The 21,530-nt window shown below is 50.1% G+C and overlaps 3 protein-coding genes across 3 annotated transcripts; all 3 read left to right on the top strand.

Moving 5' to 3' along the window:
• Positions 1-946: 946 nt before the first annotated feature.
• PSME3 (proteasome activator subunit 3) lies at positions 947-7,220 on the top strand. Its single transcript, XM_063110311.1, has 11 exons — positions 947-1,218; positions 1,903-1,935; positions 2,057-2,119; positions 2,316-2,420; positions 3,346-3,394; positions 3,950-4,062; positions 4,255-4,323; positions 4,462-4,529; positions 4,629-4,683; positions 4,792-4,878; positions 5,491-7,220. Exons 1-11 carry the CDS (start codon positions 1,177-1,179, stop codon positions 5,569-5,571), a joined length of 765 nt encoding a protein of 254 aa, XP_062966381.1. The 5' UTR covers positions 947-1,176; the 3' UTR covers positions 5,572-7,220.
• Positions 7,221-8,639: 1,419 nt separating this feature from the next.
• On the top strand, positions 8,640-14,169 carry AOC2 (amine oxidase copper containing 2). The gene is made up of 4 exons (XM_063111219.1): positions 8,640-10,510; positions 12,563-12,848; positions 13,091-13,220; positions 13,556-14,169. The coding sequence occupies exons 1-4, from the start codon at positions 8,923-8,925 to the stop codon at positions 13,826-13,828; spliced, it is 2,277 nt and encodes a 758-aa protein (XP_062967289.1). The 5' UTR covers positions 8,640-8,922; the 3' UTR covers positions 13,829-14,169.
• A 598-nt stretch (positions 14,170-14,767) lies between these two features.
• On the top strand, positions 14,768-21,163 carry AOC3 (amine oxidase copper containing 3). The gene is made up of 4 exons (XM_063110638.1): positions 14,768-16,469; positions 17,857-18,142; positions 18,596-18,725; positions 19,458-21,163. Exons 1-4 carry the CDS (start codon positions 14,870-14,872, stop codon positions 19,731-19,733), a joined length of 2,292 nt encoding a protein of 763 aa, XP_062966708.1. The 5' UTR covers positions 14,768-14,869; the 3' UTR covers positions 19,734-21,163.
• The last annotated feature ends 367 nt before the right edge of the window (positions 21,164-21,530 follow it).

Here is a 21,530-nt window from a genome sequence, read left to right as displayed (position 1 = left end):
TATATATATTTTTTTTTTTTTTTTTTTAAGATGACCGGTAAGGGGATCTTAACCTTTGACTTGGTGTTGTCAGCACCACGCTGTCCCAAGTGAGCTAACCGGCCATCCCTATGTAGCGATCCGAACCCGTGGCCTTGGTGTTATTAGCACCACACTCTCCCAAGTGAGCCACGGGCCGGCCCTTGTGATCACATATTTTATTTAAGGCTCTGGGACAGTGCTACTCCAGAGTCTAGCACAGTGCCCTGGCCCATCTTATTAAATGAAATAACTGATGTTAATAGATATACCGAATGAATGGGTGAATGAAGCGATACAGTCTCAGGCTTCCATTAGGAAAACGGATACAGCCCTGTCCTAGAAGTCAGGAGATCTATGTTCTAGTCCAGGATTTATCGGAAGCACGGTAGCCTTGGACAAGCCCTACCTTATTCTGGGCATCAATTTGCCCATTAGGTAGCTATCTCTGAGGTCTGGAAGTTTATGAGACTTAGTGGCAGAGAAACGTACCAAAGAACCACGGTGCAACGGAACTTGTCTTCTGTTTGGCTCTAGCCTAAACAGATGAGGTTCGTCCGACTGGAGGAGGCAGCGGGAAATGCAAACTAGAACCCCGAACCTAGCGCCGGGGCCTCCGGCTTCCTCCGGCCGACGTCACTGGGGCGCGACGGTGTCGTCCGCCGGGTGGCAATGGTTCCGGACTAACGGACGTTCAAACAATTCCCGAGTCTCCGGGAGGTTCAGTTCTCAGTAAACCACCCCCCACCACTCCCCCTTTTGCCTCACCCCTATCCGGCATAAGAGCTCAGGTGACAAAGCCCCCCTGTGGGAGCATCCAGAGCCGAGCCTCAAGGCGGCTGCGCAGGGCACGCGCGCATTTTCGCAGGAGTACCCGCGATTGGCTGTGACGTATTTCCGCCGTGAGCGGCGAAAGCCGGGAGGGCGAGCGGAGAGAGTGAGCAGGCGGCAGGCGGCAGGCGGCAGGCGGCGACGGCGGCGGCGGCGGCGGCGGGCCGGACGGGCGGCACGGAGGGAGGGAGCGAGCGAGCAGTGAGTGTACCAGCGAGGGCGGCCCGGTCCCCAGGGCAGCCGAGATTCCTCAGGTCCCTCTGGCCCCCTCCCCGGAGTCCACAGCGTCTCCGGTCTCCAGCGGAGCGGACACGGCCCGGCCTGACCATGGCCTCGTTGCTGAAGGTGGATCAGGAAGTGAAGCTCAAGGTAGCGACACTGGTCCAGGCCTTCTTACCCCTCGTTTCAATCCTCCAATAGCCTGACCAGCTTTCCACTCCCCAAGGCGTCTTTGTCTCCCTGGGGACACCAGCTCTGAGCTTCCGTTCTGCTCAGCCCAGCCCCCCACTCTTGGAGGCGGCATTGGAGAGGATAATATAGGGTGGTTTTCTGCACCGCGTCTGATGATGGAGAGCCCCGGGGAGGTCTCAGCGGACACGTGTTGGATTCAGTGCTTTAGGCCAGTGACAGCTGGAAGTCCCCCAGCTCAGCAACGCCCCCACCCCGGACGCTACAGCTGCCCCTGCCCTTGGCGACTGGCCTGCCTCGTGTCATTGGGTCGACACGTTTGTGAGCTCACATTCCCTCACCTACCTGTCTTTTGTCTGCTTATCAAATTCAGACAGCTGAAGGGAGGGAGGGACGGAGGGAGGGAACGGGGAGAGGAGAGAGGAGACAGGCGAGTGCTGCCCTCAAGTCCCACTTCCCTCTCCTGAGATGGAGAAATGGATCCTCAAAAAAATAAAGTATTTGCAGTCTGGGGGTCTCTCAGCTTCTCATTACAATTACAAGGTGAGGGAAAGACAGCTGGATTCGAGATTCCCCATCTTGCCCTTACTTCTGTTGCCAAGAACTGAATTGCTCTTACTGAAGTGCTCTCTTTGTTAATTGTAGGTTGATTCTTTCAGGGAGCGGATCACAAGTGAGGTGAGTAAAATAAATAGAAAAATGAGTGTTAGTTGTAGTTGGGAGTTTCCCAAAGAGGAGATAGCTGTACAGCGAACCCTCCCACAGTTTGTAATTCAGCTGCATTTTTCCTCATCTTTAGGCAGAAGACTTGGTGGCAAATTTTTTCCCAAAGAAGTTGTTAGAACTTGATAGTTTTTTGAAGGTGAGAGACCTTTTTTACCTTAAATTCCCCAGTTTTGGGGGCCACTTGTCTTTCTGTCAAACGGAACAAATTGTGTGTTGATTCTATTTTGTTTTGTATGGTAAAGCACTCTCATTTCTTGCCCTTCAAATGAAATAATTCTTCGTCCAGCTTGAAAAATGACTAATGTTGTTTTGGGGTGGGCATTTTCTTTCAGGAGCCAATCCTAAACATTCATGACCTAACTCAGATCCATTCGGACATGAATCTCCCAGTCCCTGACCCCATTCTTCTCACCAATAGCCATGATGGACTGGATGGTGTAAGTGTCCTATGTTTACCTTTATGTTCTTAAGAATGGGTTTTCTGTCCTCTATTTCCTGGTAAGTTTGAACATGTGCAGAGGGGACAGTGGGATTTGGATCTGGGAACTAGGTTTCTAATTCTTAGACACATGATGACTCCAATATACTCCTTCAGAGCCTGATTTTCATCTATTACATGAAGTGAATATGCTAATCTTATGTCTCGGTGTTAGAATGAGTTTCAAATAGGATTAAACTAGTTACAGTTTCTCTCAGGTTACCTGATTTTCCCCATGGCTCTGAACAAGACTTCTCTTACCTTAGTTTCAATGTCTTGAGTCTTGTTATGGGACGAGACCTTCTTGATATATAACTGCAGTCCCTGTCTTTACTGAGCATCTTTTGCACCTAGTTCTTTTCAGTCATGTGTCCACGTTGTATTATAGCACTGATGACTCTGTATTGTTCTTCGTTTGCATTACTGTCCCATTGATAGAACTTGCATATCTGGAAGGAAGAACTGTCTTGATCATTTTTGTGTCCCCAGCACCTAACATTGTTCCTGGTACGTGGCAGGTGCTAAATACATGTTTGTTGATTGAATATTGTATTATTTTGTGGAACCAGCAGATTGGTATATTTCCTTACTTATTCTCACCCTACCTTGATTGGTTCCTTTTTCCTATTTTATATAGTATCCTCTCTTCTCTCTCAGTTGCTTACCGTATTATATTTCTTGAAAGGTTGGACTTCTCAACTAGAGTGTAAGTTGCTTTGTGGCCAGAACCTTTTCTTAAAGCCTACGTGTACTTAGGAAATTGTGCAGAAATTGATAAGACAACCTATGGGATCAAGGAAGGGATTAAACTTGCTTGAAGGGTGTCTTATGATGGGGATGTGGGTCTTGAAAACAGGCTAATTCCTGCCTCTTTGTATCCTTAGCCCACTTATAAGAAGCGAAGGTTGGATGAGTGTGAAGAGGCCTTCCAAGGTAAGAGCCACCCCTGTACCACCTTACCTCACCCCACCCCCTGAGCTGCAGCCCTGAGAAGATGGATTTGGTGTTCTCCTGGCCAGGAAGCAAGATCTGATTTTATTTCTCAGAGTCAGCATTCCCAAGTCTTCCAAACATGGTCATTATTTAGTGCTCTGAACCTAGTTTTCCAATAAACAGAGAGGATTTGGCTTAGTGTGGACGCCAAGGGAGAGAGATTGGAGGTCGAGATTACCCATCTCAGATTTTTCACAGAAGTCCCTGTTCCATGTTATTTTTTCCTCTTCAGTAATAGTTGTCAATACATTAAATCTTTAAGGTGTATATTTATTTTAATGTCTTTATTCTTAAGACTTTTGACATATTTTAGATGCTCATCTATTGATCCATGCATCCTCTCTTTTTGATTCTGATAGTGGTGTCATGGTAGGATTGTGACACATGAAAGGCAGAGGTCATAGCATCTCATGGGTCTAGGAAAGAAGAAAGAAAGGTGGGGGATGCTGTGGCCTTCCCCCCACCCCAGGCATTTGACTTTCACATCCTTGCCAGGAACCAAGGTGTTTGTGATGCCCAATGGGATGCTAAAAAGCAACCAGCAGCTGGTGGACATTATTGAGAAAGTGAAACCTGAGATCCGGCTGCTGATCGAGAAATGTAACACGGTGAGGCATGTGAGGCAACAAATAGCCCCACATGAAAAGTGACAGATGAGGGACTGGAGGCATGGGGTGTGTGGGGGTTGGCAGACTAGTTATCTTGACTGCTGTGTGTCTTGCTTCAGACCCCAGCAGCATGAATTGAGTACTTCAAGGCCAGGGTCCTCATACATGTGTTTTGGTCCACTCACCCTCCAGGTCAAAATGTGGGTACAACTCCTAATTCCCAGGATAGAAGATGGGAACAACTTTGGGGTGTCCATTCAGGTAATGTGTTTGCAGTACAAACTGGATAGAAAAGTTTAAAGGTACTCTCATCTTGCCTGCTTTGTCTGTTTTCCCTTTCTCTTTGGGCTATTGTGGTGTGACATGGAAGTGGCTTTTGACTCACTTGGGTTTTTTCAGGAGGAGACAGTTGCAGAACTAAGAACTGTTGAGAGTGAAGCCGCATCTTATCTGGACCAGATTTCTAGGTAGGACTGCTTGGTCTTGGCCCAAGAATTGGGGGATGATGAGGTGGTGGGCACCATCCAGGGTCTCCTGCAGCTTCCTTCTCTTCTCTCTTCTTCCAGATATTATATTACAAGAGCCAAATTGGTTTCTAAAATAGCTAAATATCCCCATGTGGTAAGTAAGGGCTTTGTGGCCTGAGGCTGGAGGTGGCAGAATAGGGAAAGAGCTGTCTGTAGACAGTTGGGCCTTGGGGACTAGCCTTTTCCTCTGTCCTTCCTTCAGGAGGACTATCGGCGCACAGTGACAGAGATTGATGAGAAAGAATACATCAGCCTTCGGCTCATTATATCAGAGCTGAGGAATCAATATGTGAGTAACCTTGGTCCTTGCCCACAGTTGACTGGCTTCTCTTAGTTCTGTTGATGAGGTTTTTAAAAATTCTCTGGGGATCAAGATGGAGGTTATAAGTAAAATTCTGCTCATCAACCGAGTGTTGAGAGCCATGAAATCATTGAGGGTGTCTAGCTGGGTATGTGCCTTCTTTCTGCCTGGGTGGAGGGTGTGCAACATAGTAGAATGGTTTGGTTAAGATATGGGTGTCAGAGTCAGTCAGATTTAGATTTGGAACTAAGCTCTTCTTGTAATGTGTGACTTTGAGCAGGTTGTTCAAGCCTAAGGATAGAGTATCTGCTGTACAAAAGCGAGTTTTTAAAAATAAGTGAGATGACACATTAAAGGACTTAGTGCAACTTTCAGTATGCTAAGTGCTCAATACATGTTAGTTGTTAGTAGACACTTGAGGCCTCGGAAATACCCAGTTATACCCAGTTTTGAGGCATAAAAGAGGTAGTGCAGCCGCCCTGAATGCTGGGTTCAAGTGAGTGAGATTGAGATTGTGCAAATGATTGCTTGAGGATTTGTGGGGGTGTCTCGTTTTCTTGGTGAGGTAGATGTGTGACTTTCTGATCCCTCTTTTTCCAGGTCACTCTACATGACATGATCCTGAAAAATATCGAAAAGATCAAACGGCCCCGGAGCAGCAATGCAGAGACACTGTACTGAGGCCAGGGCCAGGGCCAAGGGACTCTGTGAGTCTGGCTCAAGACCGACATTGCCTTGGTTTGTTACATGACTATCGTGATGGGGAAACTGGCTGGAAATAGTAATCACACCTCTCTGTTTTTAGTTAGAGTCTAATGAAACTCTCATCTAGTTCTGTGACGTGTTTACCTCTTTTTTCAGGCCTCAGGAACTCTTCTATTTCCTTCCCAAATACCCCACATCCAACCTGTCCTAATTTCTGGAGAACTCCAGGTTTGTGTGTGCAGGATGTTGGCACAAGAGTGCCTGTGTTTTCTCTCCCCCTCTCTCCTTCCTGTGTCTTGGGCTTTGTGTTTTCTTCCTTTTGATGATTAGTTGGTTAGAAGCTAAGGGAACTGGAAGGAAAGTGGTAGGTGTTTTTTAGGGACTGGGGTGGTGGAGGGGACCAGCTCCTCTCTTCCTGATGTAAAGTTAGTGTCTCTTGCCTCTGTGGGACATTGGATCCTCCCCGCCACAGTTGCCCTGGTGATGACTTAGGGTTTCCCATCTACATACATCCCACTTTGAACTTGATCGTGACAAGAAGCACCTTAGGCCTTCAACTGAGTCCCTAACTCCTTCAGATATTTTTACAAGTGGGGTTTTCACATACACGTGTGTATGTTCATGTACACACAGACACACACACACACACCTTCCTACTCTGTTACCTAACATACTCTCCCCCCTCCACAATTCCTGTCACACACATACCTTTCGGGAGGTGATAGTTGTCTTAGTCATCCACCCAGACAAAAGTCCTGGGCCCATCCTCCCTTCTGATATTGTAGCTTCTTGGTGCCCAAGGTGAGTTGAAGGAGAACCAAGAGATGAGAAGCAGAGGGACTGGGGAAGGCCTCTTCCTCTGTGACACACATTCTTTTCGGCATTATTGCAAAGGCTCGTCCTCTGACTCCTGCTTGGTTTTTCCCAGGCCAGTTATAAATTGGGGTGGGAGTGTCTGCTACTGTGAGGTCCACATGCTACTGCTCCTGTTGGGCTTTCCCTTCGGGAAATATTTCTCTTATTTATAGTATTGTGCTTCCAGGGAAAGCAGTCATTTCTGTGTGTGTGTGTGTGTGTGTGTGTGGAAATACACTGGGCAGGTCAAAACCATAGAAGAGTTGCCTCTTATCTCTTGAATCTTCCAGAGGTATCACTTATTGTTACAACTTTTGTGTTTACTCTCATCAGCCCCCAGCTTTTTTATTCTACCACTACTGGAGAGTCGATATCTGCAGTCAGCCTGCCAGTGACTCTTGGTGTCTCTTTCTGACTTTTATTCTTCCCTGTCTCAGTCTTCCAACCCCCAATCATATTTCCACCCAGAATGCTCATTTTTACTCCCAATATTCTATAGAGAAGGAGTCAGGATGCTATCTTCCCATGAATAATACTCAGTAACAAACCAATTGCATTTTAGTTGGGCAATGCCCCTACCCACCCTCCAGATCCTTTCCAGCTAAAACCCTACCCTCCTCCCACCATGTGTTTCTCAGTTTCCTTTTTTGTTTGTTGAATTTTTCCACTGCCCTTCCACGTCACCCTAACACCCTTGGATCATAATGTAAAATTCTTTTACCTTGTCAAGAAATTATTAAAAATACAGGTACTTTGACCTCTTTCTAAAACTGCAGACCCTGGTGCAATGCTCTGGTGGATAGGGACATACTCAACGTGCGTGCGCATTTGTACACCCACCTCCATAGACACTTCTACCCACCCTGTTGTGTCTCCTTATGCCAATTGATCTGCCTCTTTTCTCTGGGGTAGTGGAAAAACTGAGGCTTATGCCTACCAAGAGACAAGGGCGGGTCCTTCATTTATGTTCAGTCTGAATTATGCAAAAATTAGCTCTTCCCTAACCTAAGATGCCTTCTGTCCCTACCTTCACAAGATCCCAGTTCTTCTTTTCCCTGTGATACCAATGAACTGCCAGTAGAGGCTGCTATAGTTCCACGCAGGAGAATGACCTGGTTCAGGGCGTACTCTACTTAGCTATTTTCTTTACTTTACACTAATTCTCTCTGAGTAATTTCTTAAATTTTTTGAGGAGACCCCTGGTCTTGGTTTTCAAATTACTTGGAGGGCTGCCTCCAAGGGATGCTATCTCCCTTCGAAATAAAGTTTCCTCAACTTCTGTCTTGCAAGAAGCCTTCTGGTTACCAATGATCCCCTCATTGTCTCTGCAAAAGGAGTTTTAAGGTCTTGAACAGTGGAGGAATATCTGCTCTGTTGTTTCAGAGATCGGTACCAATAGTAGCAATTTTTTGGGTTTTTTTGTTTTTTTTTAAAAGATGACCAGTGAGATCTTAACCCTTGACTTGGTGTTGTCAGCACCACACTCTCCCAAGTGAGCCAACCGGCCATCCCTATGTAGGGATCTGAACCCGTTGCCTTGGTGTTATCAGCACCACACTCTCCCAAGTGAGCCATGGGCCGGTCCTAATAGTAGCAATTTTTGAATGCCTACACTCTGTCAGGCTGTTAAGCACTTGACATACATGATCCCATTTAGTTTTCATAAATCTGTAAGGTGGTTTTTTTTGTTTTTGTTTTGGTGGCTAGTACAGGGATTGAACCTTGGACCTTGGTGTTCTCAGCACCACACTCTAATCAATTGAGTTAACAGGCCAGCTCTTATAGGGTAGTTTTATCCCTTCTTTATTGGTGAGGACACTAAGACTCAGGGTAAGTATCTCCCCTAAGGTCACAAAGCTTAGAAAGCTGGGATTGATGTGCAAGTCTGACTGCTAGGCCCAGGCCCTCAACCACTCCTCCTTTCTGACTGACTAAATAGAAAAGGTTTGAGACCAAATCAAGGTCTTGGCATTAGGCCAAAGGCAGAACTCAGTGCTTACTGCTGAACTGGGCAGTGGAAGTGGGAGCTATTGGGGTACAGTGCCTACCAAGAGGTGGAAAAATGGACAGTTAAAGTGCCTGCGTGTAGCGTGCAGGACTTGATTGGGCTTCTGAGGTTTGGATTCTTCCTCAGACTCATTCTGGGTAGAAGGTAGAATTTAGTGTTGTTAATTGCAGTGCTATCTCATCTGGTCTAAATGATGGAAATCAGTAGTTACAATTGACTGCTACCAAGAGGAGTTCAGAGGCAAGAGAGAGGCTATTCATGTGGCAGCTGTGCCTTGAGCCAAACCACAGAACAGAAAATTGGAGCAGAATTTAAAAAATCAAGGTCAGAAATTTCCTGTTCAGCCCACAGGGTGGAGTTTTCTCCATTCCTATCCATCCTAGTGAATATAAACCCTGACTTGATGTTGGTAACTTGAAGGAGTGGCATAGGTAGGGTTCTGATTTTAGCTCTCAGCATCCACCATGAATCTCAAGGTAGTCCTGGTGTTTCTGGCACTGTCCCTCATTACCATCTTTACCCTGGCCTATGTCTTGCTGACCCGCCAGGGTGGTTCCAGCCAGCCTCCCCACTGCCCCTCTGTATCCCACAGTGCCCAGCCCTGGCCACACCCTGGCCAGAGCCAGCTGTTTGCAGACCTGAGCCGAGAGGAGCTGACGGCTGTGATGAGCTTTCTGACCCAGCAGCTGGGGCCAGGCCTGGTGGATGCTGCCCAGGCCCGCCCCTCGGACAACTGTGTCTTCTCAGTGGAGCTGCAGCTGCCCACCAAGGCTGTAGCCCTGGCCCATCTGGACAGTGGGGGCCCCCCACCTGCCCGGGAGGCACTGGCCATCGTCTTCTTTGGTGGACAATCCCAGCCCAACGTGAGTGAGCTGGTGGTGGGGCCATTGCCTCACCCCTCCTACGTGCGGGATGTGACTGTGGAGCGCCATGGGGGCCCCCTGCCCTATCACCAACGTCCCCTACTGAAAACTGAGTTTGCCCAGATGCGGAGGCATTTGAAAGAGGTGGAACTACCCAAGGCACCCGTCTTCCTGGCTTCCGTCTTCAACTACAACGGCTCCACTTTGACATTTCTGCACGCCTCCCCTTGTGGCTTGCGCTCAGGGGACCGAGCTACCTGGATAGGCCTCTACCATAACATCTCAGGTGTTGGTATTTTTCTTCACCCTGTGGGACTGGAGCTACTGCTGGACCACAGGGCTTTGGACCCTGCCCGCTGGGCTGTCCAGCAGGTCTTCTATCTTGGGTACTATTATGCAGACTTGAGCCAATTGGAATGGGAGTTTAAGTCTGGCCGGCTGGAAGTGGTTAGAGTCCCTCTACCCCTACCAGATGGGGCTTCATCTCTGAGGTCCCGGATCTCCCCAGGTCCTCTTCCCCCTCTTCAGTTCTCACCCCAGGGTTCCCAATTCAGTGTACAAGGGAACCTGGTGGTATCCTCTCTCTGGACGTTTACCTTTGGCCATGGGGTGTTCAGTGGCATGAGGATTTTTGATATTCGGTTCAAGGGTGAGCGAGTGGCCTATGAAGTCAGTGTCCAGGAGTGTCTGTCTGTCTATGGTGCTGATTCACCCAAGACAATGGCGATCCGATATTTGGATAGCAGCTATGGACTTGGCAGTAACAGCCGAGGCTTGGTGCGGGGAGTGGATTGCCCCTATCAAGCCACAATGGTGGACATCCACATATTAGTGGGCACAGGGGCAGTTCGGCTGCTCCCCGGGGCTGTGTGTGTATTTGAGGAAGCCCAGGGACTACCCCTTCGAAGGCACCACAATTACATTGAGAGTCATTTCTATGGTGGCTTGGCCAGCTCAGCTCTTGTAGTCAGGTCTGTGTCATCTGTGGGCAACTATGACTACATTTGGGACTTCGTGTTGCACCCAAATGGGGCACTTGAAGGGCGGGTCCATGCCACGGGCTATATCAACACAGCTTTCCTGAGTCGGGGAGAGGAGAGCCTCCTCTTTGGGAACCGCGTGGGGGAACGAGTGCTGGGGGCGGTGCACACGCACGCCTTCCACTTCAAGCTGGACCTGGATGTGGCAGGTGAGTGCTGAGGGGCTGAGGACTGAGGGCTGGGGGTGGGCTGGAGGGAAGGGCAGTCCCCAGATGAAGCTGATCTCAGAGGCAGGAGCATGGATTTCCAGCACCACAATTATTATGGCAACAGGGAACAGGGACTATTGGATTGTATTCAACTGCAGTCAGTCTGATACTGGGCTACCGCATATCTGGCAAAAGGTGAAAAGTGTTCCTCTGCCCCCCACCCCTAGTTCCTCTGACTTGCTGCAATTGTGAAACTAGTTTTAATTTAATGACTGTGTCTGACTGCCCTAGCCTTGAGTGATACTGTGGGTGGGTGAATTGGCATTGTCTGTGGTTAATGGGGCTGGAATTGGGGCACTTCGCTTCTTCCTAACTTAATTATGAGGGTCAATGTGGGTGGGGACGGCAGGGGCCTGAGCAGAGGGAGGAAGCAGTCTAAGGGTTCTCAGGGTAGAGGTGTGCCTGGGGCCTGGGAATGGAGGAGTACCCTATCTGAGGGTCACTCCACAGATAGTGCCTCTATCCTAATGGGGAGAGCCATTCAATTCCTGTCATCACAATGGACTCTCCATTAACATGGCAGGTATGCGATTAGCTTGCTGCAAGTGCGGAAAGGAATTTCTCAAGTAGGGCTTAAAGCACAGAGAAGACTTGCTGCTCCTGACAGATTCTGTCAAGGACAGAAAATGAACTTTCAAATCACAGACTTTTAGACCCAGAAAGAAAATTAGAAATTTACCAGACCCTCTCCGTGTTACAGTTGGGGAAAGTAAGGAGGATTGGGGGAGATGGAACAGGAAATGACTGACCAAGTACAGTGCAATGTAACTAAGCATACTTGTAGTGAAACGTTTTCTTATCTTGAGTATAAAGACATGGCATGTGTGTTGTGAATGTGCATGCACATGTGTCCCTGTACATAGGTACTTGCGTTTGCAATAGAGGTGTAGGGGAGGGAGGACTAAGAAAACAGCGTGACTGAAATGATCATGTGATTAACTGGTTTACTGGTTGACATATTTGGACTACAGCTATTTTCTGTTGGACGTTTCTCTTCAGTATTTTTAGCATGAAAGAGCTTGGTTTTGGGAAGTAACATCAAGTAACACTTATTGGATCCCTAGCGTGTGCTGCACAGGCTGTGGGGCCAGAGAGGCTGTCAGACTGTCAGCGCCTAGGATGACGACTGACCAGCAGAGGCACTAGCTTCAGTGGAATACCTCCCTGTGCCAGGTGCCTTCATATAGGTCACATTTAAAGGAACTAACAGGATCTGCAGAAAGAAAGCGTATGACCGAGTGCTGAGTAGGGTGATGCAGGTTATCGATGCAGTAGAATTCCAAGGAGCTCAATTTAAGTATATAACTCTGCTTGCTTTCAAAAGAGTGAACGTACTCCCTGCCTTGTTGAGATATAAAGCAGTCTCAATTCCAACAGCTTAGCGAAGATCTAAATAAAAGAAAGAAAGCAAAGTCTCAGAGCTGTGAGGAGTGTGGAAGGGGACTGAGTTTTTTCAGTTAGACAGACATCATTATTCAAGACAAGTATCATTAACCCTTTCACAGTTACAAGAATGTTACCAGTCAGTTGCATGTTCTTTTCCATGTATTGAGCACAGCTATAGAACAGCTTTAATTATGCCCAGTATAGAGATTGAGAAAGTGAGGATCAGAGAAGCAAATTGGTCCAGGGTCTAGGGTGGACCAGTGCTAATAGAACTTTCTGCAGTGATAAAAATGTTCTCTATCTATGCTGTAGCTATATGCAGTAGCCACTGGCCATATGTGGCTGCTGAGCACTTTAATGTGGCTAGTGTGACTGAGGAACTAAATTTTTAATTTAAATAGCCACATGTGACTGGTTGTTACCCTCCTGGAAAGGACAAGTTAGAAGACAATGGGGGAGTGTGAGGGGGATGGCACTCACCCTGACCTGGCTTCCAGCTCGCCACTGCCTTTTGTCAGGCCAGTGCAATGGGCACCATGGGGAAGACAAGGGGCCTGTCTGAGTGATCTGGTGTGGAACTCCTCTCTGTTCCCCTCACCCTGGCAGGACTGAAAAATTGGGTGGTAGCTGAAGATGTGGTGTTTAAACCTGTGGCAGCCCCCTGGAGTCCGGAACACAAGCTGCAGCGCCCACAGCTGACCCGGCAGGTCCTGGAAAAGGAGGACCTGGCAGCTTTTCCCTTGGGGAGCCCTCTTCCCCGCTACCTTTACCTGGCTAGCAACCAGACTAATGCCTGGGGTCACCAGCGTGGGTACCGAATCCAGATCCACAGCCCCATCGGCATACACATGCCTCTGGAAAGTGACATGGAGAGGGCCCTCAGCTGGGGGAGGTGAGAAGGGCCCTGGGCAGTGGCTGGCAGGGAAGGACAAGCCCCCTTCCCCATCCCAGCCCTCAGAGACTCCAACTTAACTACCCATAGTTCGCCATTCATCCCTGTAATTCCCCTCAGATCCAAGTGGTGGGTTGGAGGTGGGAAGTGGTCTCACACACAATCTGATCCAAAGGACTTCTGGGCCAGTAAAGGTGCTTGGCATTTCCTGACACGGTCTTCCTACAACAATTCCTGGTCAGATACCAACTCGTGGTGACCCAGAGGAAGGAGGAGGAGTCTCAGAGCAGCAGCATCTATTACCAGAGTGACATCTGGACACCCACTATGGCCTTTGCTGACTTCATCAACAATGAAACCCTCTTAGGAGAGGTTGGTAGCCCTAGGGACAGACTCCTCTATGCCTGGCATCTTGGCTGCCCAGCCTCTGGCCATGGGTTGGAGGGAACGGTAGGTTTCTACTTCTCAGATTCAGGGGCTAAGGAGTTCTCTGATGACCAGCGTGGGTCATTCCTTGTGGGGTGAGATTAGCCCTGGAACATTGACCTAACCCACAGGTGCTTACATGGGTCACTACACGTGTTGTGTACACACAAGGCTGGGCAGAGGTTGAAGCCAGGCTGAAGCTGGAGGTTCAGGATTGTAGCTGTAGTTTGGTTCTTTGGGTCTTGGCTCCAAAATCCTCCAGTTCCTCTCTCTTCCTGCAGGATCTGGTGGCTTGGGTTACAGCCAGCTTCCTGCACATTCCCCATGCTGAGGATATCCCCAACACAGTGACTCTGGGGAACAGAGTTGGCTTCTTGCTCCGACCCTATAACTTCTTTGATGAGGACCCATCCATCTTCTCTCCTGGCAACGTCTACTTTGAGAGGGGGCAGGATGCTGGGCTCTGTAGTGTCAACCCTGTGGCCTGCATCCCCCACCTAGCAGCCTGTGTCCCAGATTTGCCCCCTTTCTCTTACCAAGGCTTCCAGCCCTGAGGGTGTGGTGGGACATATTGGGGGTTGGGGGACTGAGACACATGCCTCTTCCTCTCTACTCCCACTCCTTGTTCCCTGTGTTTTTATCACACCTGTTCCTTGGAGTTGCACCCTGTCAATGTTCCTTAAGGAACAGCCTCTTCCCACGCTTAAATCCCCACAAATCGCCATATATTCCTTTGGCTAATTCTTATTATCTGTTCATTTTTTAAATGATAAACTTATTAAAGTGATTTTAAAATATTCAAGCAAAAACACCACAAATCCTACCACTCAGATATAGCTGATGTTCATATTATACCAGATATTTCTTTATGCATGTGCATTCAAAAAGAAGAGTAGATAGAATTTTGTAAACTAGATGTTATGTGTAATTTATAATAAAAAGGATTACAAGAATTTTACTTGAATTCTTTTTTACTTTTTAAGTACCAGAGTCGTCTGGTACTTAAGAATTAGCAATGGAGGAGAGAGGGCAAGGGGCCTAGACTTGGCCAAGGAATGTTGCTTGGAAAGCTGAAGGGGCTGGGGAGGGGGTTTCCTTGAAAGGAGAATGATAGTTCCAGGTTACAGAAAAGAGAACATCTGTCCCTGGGAAGGTGGGGGTGCACAGGAAGCTGGGCTGAGGGGCGTGAGGGGCTGCTCTGCCCAGACCAGCTCCTTGCAATGGTGCACTTCCACACTCAGGCTGGCCAGCTGTATTATCTTGATATTTTCCTTCCTCCCCCTTCCCCCAACCCCAGCTGTCCTCAGCTCCAACCCTGACCTAGAGCACAGAGTCTGATTTGGGTCCTGGAGGACAAAGCCATGTAAGGTCTGTGGAAATCGTTGCTGCCCTGTTCAGACCCGCCCCCCAACCCGGCCCGCCCCCTCCCCCCTCCCTCAGCCTCCCTGGTGTCCTTCCCACCCTCAGCCCTAGGTTTCTGACAGCCCAGAACCTCAGCTTGAGTCTGGGACACCCAATCCAGGAGCCTCTCTCCTGCTGGCCCGGGAATATACAACTCCACTCCGGTTGAATCCTCTGTTCCCCTTCACGGGACAATGAACCAGAAGACCACCCTGGTGCTCCTGGCTCTGGCTGTCATCACCATCTTTGCCTTGGTTTGTGTCCTGCTTGCAAGTAGGAGTGGAGACAGGGGTGAACCCAGCCAGCATCCCCACTGCCCCTCTGTATCCCACAGTGCCCAGCCCCGGCCACACCCTGGCCAGAGCCAGCTGTTTGCAGACCTGAGCCGAGAGGAGCTGACGGCTGTGATGAGCTTTCTGACCCAGCGGCTGGGGCCAGGCCTGGTGGATGCAGCCCAGGCCCGCCCCTCGGACAACTGTGTCTTCTCAGTGGAGCTGCAGCTGCCCCCCAAAGCTGCAGCCCTGGCCCACCTGGACAGTGGGGCCCCCCCACCTGCCCGGGAAGCACTAGCCATCGTCTTCTTTGGTGGACAACCCCAGCCCAACGTGAGTGAGCTGGTGGTGGGGCCATTGCCTCACCCCTCCTACTTGCGGGATGTGACTGTGAAGAGACATGGGGGCCCCCTGCCCTATCACCGACGCCCTGTGCTGGCCCGAGAATACCAGGACATAGACAAGATGATCTTCGACAGAGAGCTGCCACAGGCTGCTGGCCTTCTCCACCACTGTTGCTTCTATAAACGCCAGGAACAGAACCTGGTGACAGTGACTACAGCTCCCCGTGGTCTGCAATCAGGGGACCGGGCCACCTGGTTTGGCCTCTACTACAACATCTCAGGGGCTGGGTTTTACCTGCATCCCACGGGGTTGGAGCTGCTAGTAGACCACAAGGCCCTGGACGCTGCCCACTGGACCATCCAGAAGGTATTCTATCAAGGCCGGTACTATGAGAGTCTGGCCCAACTGGAGGACCAGTTTGAGGCTGGCCTGGTGAATGTGGTACTGATCCCAAAAAATGGCACAGGTGGGTCCTGGTCCCTGAAGTCCCAGGTGCCTCCAGGTCCGGCTCCTCCTCTGCAGTTCCATCCCCAGGGCCCCCGCTTCAGCATCCAGGGGAGTCGAGTGGCCTCCTCATTGTGGACTTTCTCCTTTGGCCTGGGAGCTTACAGTGGCCTGAGAATCTTTGATATCCGCTTCCAGGGAGAACGCTTGGTTTATGAGCTCAGCCTTCAAGAGGCCTCAGCCATCTATGGTGGAAATTCCCCAGCAGCAATGCTGACCCGCTATTTGGATGGTAGCTTTGGCATGGGCAAGTACTCCACGCCCCTGACCCGAGGGGTGGACTGCCCCTACCTTGCCACCTATGTGGACTGGCACTTCCTTCTGGAATCCCAGGCTCCCAAAACAATACGCGATGCCTTTTGTGTGTTTGAACAGAACCAGGGCCTCCCCTTGAGGCGACACCACTCGACTTTACACTCCCACTCTTTTGGGGGACTTGCAGAGATGGTGCTGGTCGTCAGATCTATGTCCACCTTGCTTAACTATGACTATGTGTGGGATATGGTCTTCCACCCCAATGGAGCCATAGAAGTCAAGTACCATGCCACAGGCTACATCAGCACAGCATTCCTCTTTGGTGCTGCCCAAAGGTATGGGAACCAAGTTGGGGAGCACACGCTGGGCACAGTCCACACCCACAGTGCCCACTTCAAGGTGGATCTGGATATATCAGGTAAGAAATCCTGGTGGGGGCACGGATTCTGAAAGAGGGGCTGAAGAGTTGTCTCCATTTGCTTTGGGTTTTATATAAGTTATCCAGAAAAGAGAGATTTGGATTTTCATGCTTCCCCTTTCTGCTGGATGGGAGAGAGTTGGCTGCTAAGTTTTATCTGGATCTTAGCTCACTGGCTAGGGGCACAGCTGCCAGCCTCCCTCCATGTGACCTCAATAGAAAATCTTGGGAGATGGCTAAGCTCGGGGAGGAGGCAGGATCTAGTTTAAAAGAGTTTCCATTGCCCTCGTCTGCCCCTTGCACTTACATGGGCACCACTTCAGGGAAGCAGCCTGTTTCAGCTCATTTCTCTGTGTCTGGCCTGTGGTGCTGGTGTGTTAGGGTGTGTGTTGCAATGTGTCACGTCCCTGGCATGTGCAGGCCAGTCACAGAACACCCCAGGATGTACATTTCCTTGGGAGATGGATCCTCCTCCCCCTGATTTTCCATCTCTCTCTTGGTACAGTCAACTTAAGTGCAAGGGGTCGAATGGATCCTGTGGGGCATTCCAGTTAGTTCCTGTAGTTGGTGGTCACAGAGAGAACAATGGATTCATGATGTCTTGGAGTCTCTGTCTTTGTCTTTTCACTTTCCTTCCCACATTGAGTTGATCGCTAGGGTTTTTTTTTTTTTCTCCAACCTCTGAAATATCTCAAAACCCTCTCTGCTTGCAAATGCCATCCTCCTGTAGGTGCCAGGCCTCTCTCTACTGCCTTCACTCTTGTTGCTCTCAGATACAGGGTCTACGCTGTGCCCCAAGTACCCTCCCTCCCATGCCAGCCTCGGTTTCCCTGTCCCCTGCAGGATCCTGTCCACAGCAAGACCTCCAATGCCCTTCCCTTCACAGTGCAGCTCCAAGCTGCTTTGCAGATTCTTCCCACGCTCCGTCTTAGCCACAGCAAATACTCCCTGCAATCGCACGCAGGCACATTACAGTCAGGCTTCTACTTCCTGCCTGACCTGTATTCCCTTAACACTGAACATGCTGGGCTGTGCTCCTCTCTTGCAGACCAGTCAGTGGTTTGCTGTCTGTGTCTCCATGACAGCAGGAGGGTAAGGATGATGTTTCATTCATCTCTGTCCCCAGGGGCAAGCAGAGTGCCCCCCACTAATGAATGTTGAAAGGATGAATAAATGAAATTGAATGAAATTCATGAGGAAATATTTCAATTTATAGGTCAACAGCTTTGGCTGAAGGATTGGGGATATTGTGGGGGGAGAGTGAAGGGAAGCAGGGAGCACACCCAGTTCTGAGCTGCTCTTTGTCCCACCTCGCCCCTGCAGCTGGGTGGCAGCAGAATCCAGAGGGGCCTGGGTGGTTGCATGACAGGCCCTCCTCCCTGAGCAGGACTGAAGAACTGGGTCTGGGCTGAGGACATGGCCATTGTCCCCATGTCTGTTCCCTGGCGCCCTGAGCACCAGATACAGAGACTGAAGGTGACCCGGAAGCTGCTGGAGACGGAGGAACAGGCTGCCTTCCACCTGGGAGGTGCCACCCCTCGCTACCTGTACCTGGCCAGCAACCACAGCAACAAGTGGGGTCACCCACGGGGCTACCGCATCCAGAGGCTCAGTTTTGATGGGGACCCGCTGCCCCAGAACAGCTCCCTGGAGAGAGGTTTCAGCTGGGGGAGGTGAGTTGGGGGCTGGGAGAGGGGAGAGGGAAAGGAGTGCTGGAAAGACACCTGGAGATGCAGTCACAACTGTATGCAAGGTAAGATCTCAGGAAGGATTTCCCAGTTATCAAAAGTCACCGTGGTGGGGCTGGCCAGTTAGCTCAGTTGGTTGGAGTGCAACCTTGTTAACACCAGAAGTCACTGGGGTGGGCACATTGTCCCCTTGGAGGGCTAAAGCCCAGGACTGAGAACTCTTTTCTGTTTTGGATGGTAGAGGGACCACGCAGTGAAATGGCAGGGGGATAAACAGGGAGATATGACCCACCAGGGTGGCATGAGAGATTCAGCAGCACCCAGTTGCTGTGTTTAATGCAATAGGGAAGCTGAGGTCTGAGCACTCAGCTTCCTTCATCGCAATCAGGCAGCAGGATGGGGTTAATGACCACGGAGGCCTGACCAGTGCCTCCCTAGGTACCAGCTGGCTGTGACCCAGAGGAAAGAGGAAGAACCCACTAGCTCCAGCATCTACAATCAAAACGACCCTTGGACCCCCACGGTGGATTTCACTGCCTTCATCAACAACGAGACCATTGCTGGAGAGGTCAGCTGACTGTAGAGGGCAGAGGGAGGGAGGTGGGGACGCACCTCACCTTCTCTTGGTGGGTGGGTTGGGGGGAGGTTCCTGAAAACCATCTGCTTGCCCCAGGGGTGGAGCTGATTCCTGCCTTCTGCACTTTAGTGGGTCTGATCATTAGTCTTGAGGGGATCTTCCCAAGCTGCGGGTTGACACGCAGAAATGGGGTGAGGACCTGGGCCTGTCCTCCAGGCCCTAGAGCCTTCTAAATCCCAGCTTCATCGACTGAGTCCTTTCTAGGCCCCAGCATTCAAAGAGGGCTAGAAGTTACCAGAGAAGATCACATCTCCTGTATCTAACCATAAAAGGGTGAATTTTTCTCAGTGTTGGTCTGTTTCTGCCTCCCAAGCCCTAATCTCTCTTCATCCTTCTTCCCTCGGTTGCAGTTCGGGAACTCTCAGAGAGTTGGGGAGAGATGAGCTGAAGTAGCCTGTGGGTGTCACCCTGTGGGGGTGGGTAGGCAAAGGTAATGTGCTGAGAAGTGTCGGAGATGGAGGGTGCAGGCCAGGCACAGCAAGGCAGGTGTTGCTCCCAATATGAGACAGACTTCTGCTTTGACTTCTGGGCCAGTAGGAAAGAATGTTTAGACTGAAGATCCTTGGGCTGATGGGCTGAATCCTTACCTGCAAGGCCACTGCGGGAGGCAGGGCATGTTCTTAGCAAAGCCAGACCTCATGCTCTTCTCTTCTCCCCTGCTAGGACTTGGTGGCCTGGGTGACAGCTGGTTTTCTGCACATCCCACATGCCGAGGACATTCCCAACACGGTGACTGTGGGGAATGGTGTGGGCTTCTTCCTCCGACCCTACAACTTCTTTGATGAGGATCCCTCTTTCTACTCTGCTGACTCCATCTACTTCCAGGAGGACCAGGATGCTGGGGCCTGTGAGGTCAACTCCCTGGCTTGCCTGGCCCAGTCTGCTGCCTGTGCCCCTGACCTCCCTGCCTTCACCCATGGGGGCTTTTCTCACAACTAGGTGGTGCCTGACATGGGGAATCTGGCCAGGAGCCCCAGAGCCAGGTGGGGACAGCAGCTGGGCCCTGGGCTGGCAGCCTGGCACCCTCTTCTCCTTCCTCACACCCCAGGGGAGACTCAGCTTTGTGGATCCCGGCCATGCTGCATTCCCATCCCAAAGAGGAGAGGAAAGGTCCAACCAAGAGCCTGGAGTGGTAGCCCAGCTTTGCCCTAAATGTTTCCCTTTTTTTGTTTTCTGGCTCTCTGAAATCTTTTTAGGCCATCTTGGGACTCTGCAACAGGATAATTTCCCAGAGACCCCAAGGCAGGGTTCCTTTCAGGCCTGTACATCCTCGGTGAGCTGGAAGGGACCCTTCTGCCCACATTCCCTCTCATCCAAGTCCTTTCCTTCTTTCCTTCCTTCCTCTTGCCTACCGCCTCCTTCTCCTGTTCTTGCCTCGTCTTATATCTTGGGATTTTCCTCAAAGTCCTGAGGGGATGTCCCTCCATCCTAGCTCCTGGACCCTGGTGCCCCCAACCCCCAGCTCTCATATCTCAACTTTGGTCTCGTCTCTTGGCCCTGCGCCTGTGGAAGTCTCAAAGATGTAGGGGGACACCTACCTTGAGAGAACAGTTCCCGCATGTCCCCTTGTGTCTGTCACGTATCGAGAGTAGGCGTTGCCCCACGCCTGTCCTGTGGTAGGATGTGTTTCAGACAGTGCCCTCTGCCCATTCGTATCTGCCTGCCTTGCACTCTCTCGAGGAGGATGGTCATAGTGACAGCAGCAGCTGAAACTGGCATTTCTGGGGGCTCTGTGGGTGTAATGATCATGAAGAATGGTCATTTTGTGCCAGGACTGTGTGTGACCAGTGGCAGCTGTACTCTGCAACAACCAGTTCGGGAAGCTGGGCACCCAGGGTGAAAAGCAGAAAGCCCCAGCCCTTCAGCCACCAGGCCAGGGGCTGTCCAATCACATGCAGACATGCAAATGAACCAGGCCTCTGGTGGGGACGGGCGTGGCCTAGGGGGCACCCCTCCAGCTCCTCCCATCATTATTGTCCATCCTGGAGTCTTGGCTGGGGATGGATACAGAGAAATAGCAAGAGATTGGAAACAACAGAAATGTCCTTCCCTAGGGGATGGGTTTTTTAGCTGTACAGCTAAAAAATAATTATATGTCTTTATATATTAAAATGAAATAATCTTCAAGTGAAAAAGGCAAGGTGCAGAAATGTGTATAGTGCACTTCCCATTTGTGTTTTAGGAAGGAGAAGAATATAAATACATATTTGCTTATATATGCATATTCAGAAGAAATGGGATTACCTCTGGGGAGGGGAAGCAGGAGGTTGGAGATCAGGGGATGGAAGGGACTTATTCCTGCATACCCTTTGTGCAGTTTGAATTTTGAACCATGTGATGGTATTACCTATTCAAAATAAATAATATATAGGCCCAAACAAACTGACTTTTTCTTTACTGACATGTTTTTTAGGAACAGGTGGGTGGAGGGGGGAGGGTAAAGTGGGTTAAGGGATGGGCCCAGGGACTAAATTTTCTCAAGTTCTTGAGACCCAGAGAAGTGGGTGTGGCCTCTAGTAACTCCTTTGCCTCTAGTAACTTTTTCTTGCTCATACATTTCTGAGGAAGTGTTAAATTCAATCAATCTCTCTTTCTCTCTCGGAAGAGGAGGCTATAAGGAGCAATGGAGAGGCGTGACCTCTGCTTGCTGAAAGCCCAGGCCAGGCAGGAGGTGAAATGCCTGGCCTGGGCTTCATCTGTTTCAGATTTGGGAGGCTGCTCAGGTTATGACCAGAG

Source organism: Cynocephalus volans, chromosome 10, assembly GCF_027409185.1.
Source record: "Cynocephalus volans isolate mCynVol1 chromosome 10, mCynVol1.pri, whole genome shotgun sequence".
Taxonomy (NCBI): Eukaryota; Metazoa; Chordata; class Mammalia; order Dermoptera; family Cynocephalidae; genus Cynocephalus; species Cynocephalus volans.
This window is presented reverse-complemented; position numbering and strand designations above follow the sequence as displayed.

Bases quoted from the DNA above. Each gene is read 5' to 3' on its own strand.
- PSME3 (XM_063110311.1), top strand. From the start codon at position 1,177: ATGGCCTCGTTGCTGAAGGTGGATCAGGAAGTGAAGCTCAAG. The intron at 3,395-3,949 runs GTAAGAGCCACC...CATCCTTGCCAG, and splicing joins GTGTGAAGAGGCCTTCCAAG to GAACCAAGGTGTTTGTGATG. The intron at 4,324-4,461 runs GTAATGTGTTTG...GGGTTTTTTCAG, and splicing joins ACTTTGGGGTGTCCATTCAG to GAGGAGACAGTTGCAGAACT.
- AOC2 (XM_063111219.1), top strand. From the start codon at position 8,923: ATGAATCTCAAGGTAGTCCTGGTGTTTCTGGCACTGTCCCTCATTACC. The intron at 10,511-12,562 runs GTGAGTGCTGAG...TCACCCTGGCAG, and splicing joins GCTGGACCTGGATGTGGCAG to GACTGAAAAATTGGGTGGTA. The intron at 12,849-13,090 runs GTGAGAAGGGCC...ATTCCTGGTCAG, and splicing joins AGGGCCCTCAGCTGGGGGAG to ATACCAACTCGTGGTGACCC.
- AOC3 (XM_063110638.1), top strand. From the start codon at position 14,870: ATGAACCAGAAGACCACCCTGGTGCTCCTGGCTCTGGCTGTCATCACC. The intron at 16,470-17,856 runs GTAAGAAATCCT...CTCCCTGAGCAG, and splicing joins GGTGGATCTGGATATATCAG to GACTGAAGAACTGGGTCTGG. The intron at 18,143-18,595 runs GTGAGTTGGGGG...GTGCCTCCCTAG, and splicing joins AGAGGTTTCAGCTGGGGGAG to GTACCAGCTGGCTGTGACCC.